Below are 1,169 nucleotides of genomic sequence, written 5' to 3'. Positions count from 1 at the left end.
CAGCCCCGATATCCGCTGTTTGTTTGGGGGGGGGAGGAGGCGCGGAGCTTTGGGGTGCAGCTCGGCCGCCCCAGGAGGTGCAGCGGGGCGATCCGCCCCCCATTCCCCCCGGGGGGCGTTGGGACCACCGAGGGGTGTTTGGGGTTCGGAGCCACCGGGGGCCATTGGTGTTCTTTTCACCCCGGGGGCGGCGGTGGGGGTTCCGGGGTCTCGCGTTGCGCGGCGTTGGCTCGGGCAGCCCCCCCCCCCACATCCCCCCCTCGGCCGTTGGTGCCGAGCGCTGCTGCGGGACTACGCGGAGGCGCTGCGGGAGACGCTCGGTTGGGCGCGGCGCCGCCCGGTGTCGGCGGGAGCGGCGTTGGCGGCGTTGGGGGGAGCGGCGGCCGCCGCCGGTTCCGTCCCGGATCGGCGTTCGTTCGACGCGGCGCTGCTGGACGCCGCCTCCGCTTTGCTGCTGCTGCCCCCGCAGACGCGGAACGCCGCGGCCGAACGCCACGTGCAGCAGCTGCAGCGCCGCCGGGACCGCGGGCAGCTCCGTTACCGGCACCTGGCGCTGCTGGCCGTGCTGTACGAGGAGCCGTACGACGGCGCCGTAGCGCTGTACCGGGCGCGGTGTCCTCACGTGCGGCCCCGCCGGGCGCGGCTGTGGGACGTGGGGTTCGCCGGGCGGTGGTGGGCGCTGGAAGCGCTGAGCCGGGACTGCGACGTCAACGACGAGGAGTTCGCCGCTCTGCCCGCCCCGCTCCGCCGATTGCGGCCCGGGGAGCTCCGCAGCGACGGCACCGAACGGCTCCGGGAGCGCCGCGAGCGGCCCGCCGTGCTGCTGCCCCGGGACGGCGATGCGGACTGAGCGCGGCTGCGGGGATCCGCCGCGGGAGGGCGGCTGTCCGGAGCGGCGGCTGTCGGTGGCGCCGCCGGCAGCGCCCGACCCCAAATCTGCGCCTTTTCACCCCATTCCGTCCCGCTCCCCCCCAACTCCGCCGCCCCAAACTTCCCTCCCTTTCCCTCCCCGTTTCCTCCTTCCTTCCCTTTTCCCCCCTCGTTTCCCCTTCCTTCCCTTCCCCCCATTTCCCCCTTCCTTCGTTTTTCCCCCATTTTCACCACTTTCTTCCTTTTTCTCCCCATTTTCCCCTTTCCTTTCCTCCCCATTTCCCTTCTCTTCCCCCCCA

At 72.8% G+C, this 1,169-nt stretch overlaps 1 protein-coding gene across 1 annotated transcript; it reads left to right on the top strand.

The window, feature by feature from the left end:
- Positions 1-238: 238 nt before the first annotated feature.
- Positions 239-850, top strand: TIMM29 (translocase of inner mitochondrial membrane 29; the record flags this gene model as incomplete). Its single annotated transcript, XM_042891083.1, has 1 exon — positions 239-850. A coding segment is annotated over one exon (612 nt), but the record flags the coding sequence as incomplete, so codon positions are not given.
- Between the last annotated feature and the right edge of the window lie 319 nt (positions 851-1,169).

The sequence above is a fragment of the Lagopus leucura genome, unplaced genomic scaffold (assembly GCF_019238085.1).
Source record: "Lagopus leucura isolate 7727_CA_CO unplaced genomic scaffold, USGS_WTPT01 23242-0_obj-0_obj, whole genome shotgun sequence".
NCBI classification, from domain to species: Eukaryota; Metazoa; Chordata; class Aves; order Galliformes; family Phasianidae; genus Lagopus; species Lagopus leucura.
The sequence above is the reverse complement of the archived record's forward strand: the minus strand, read 5'-3'. Positions and strand labels throughout refer to the sequence as shown.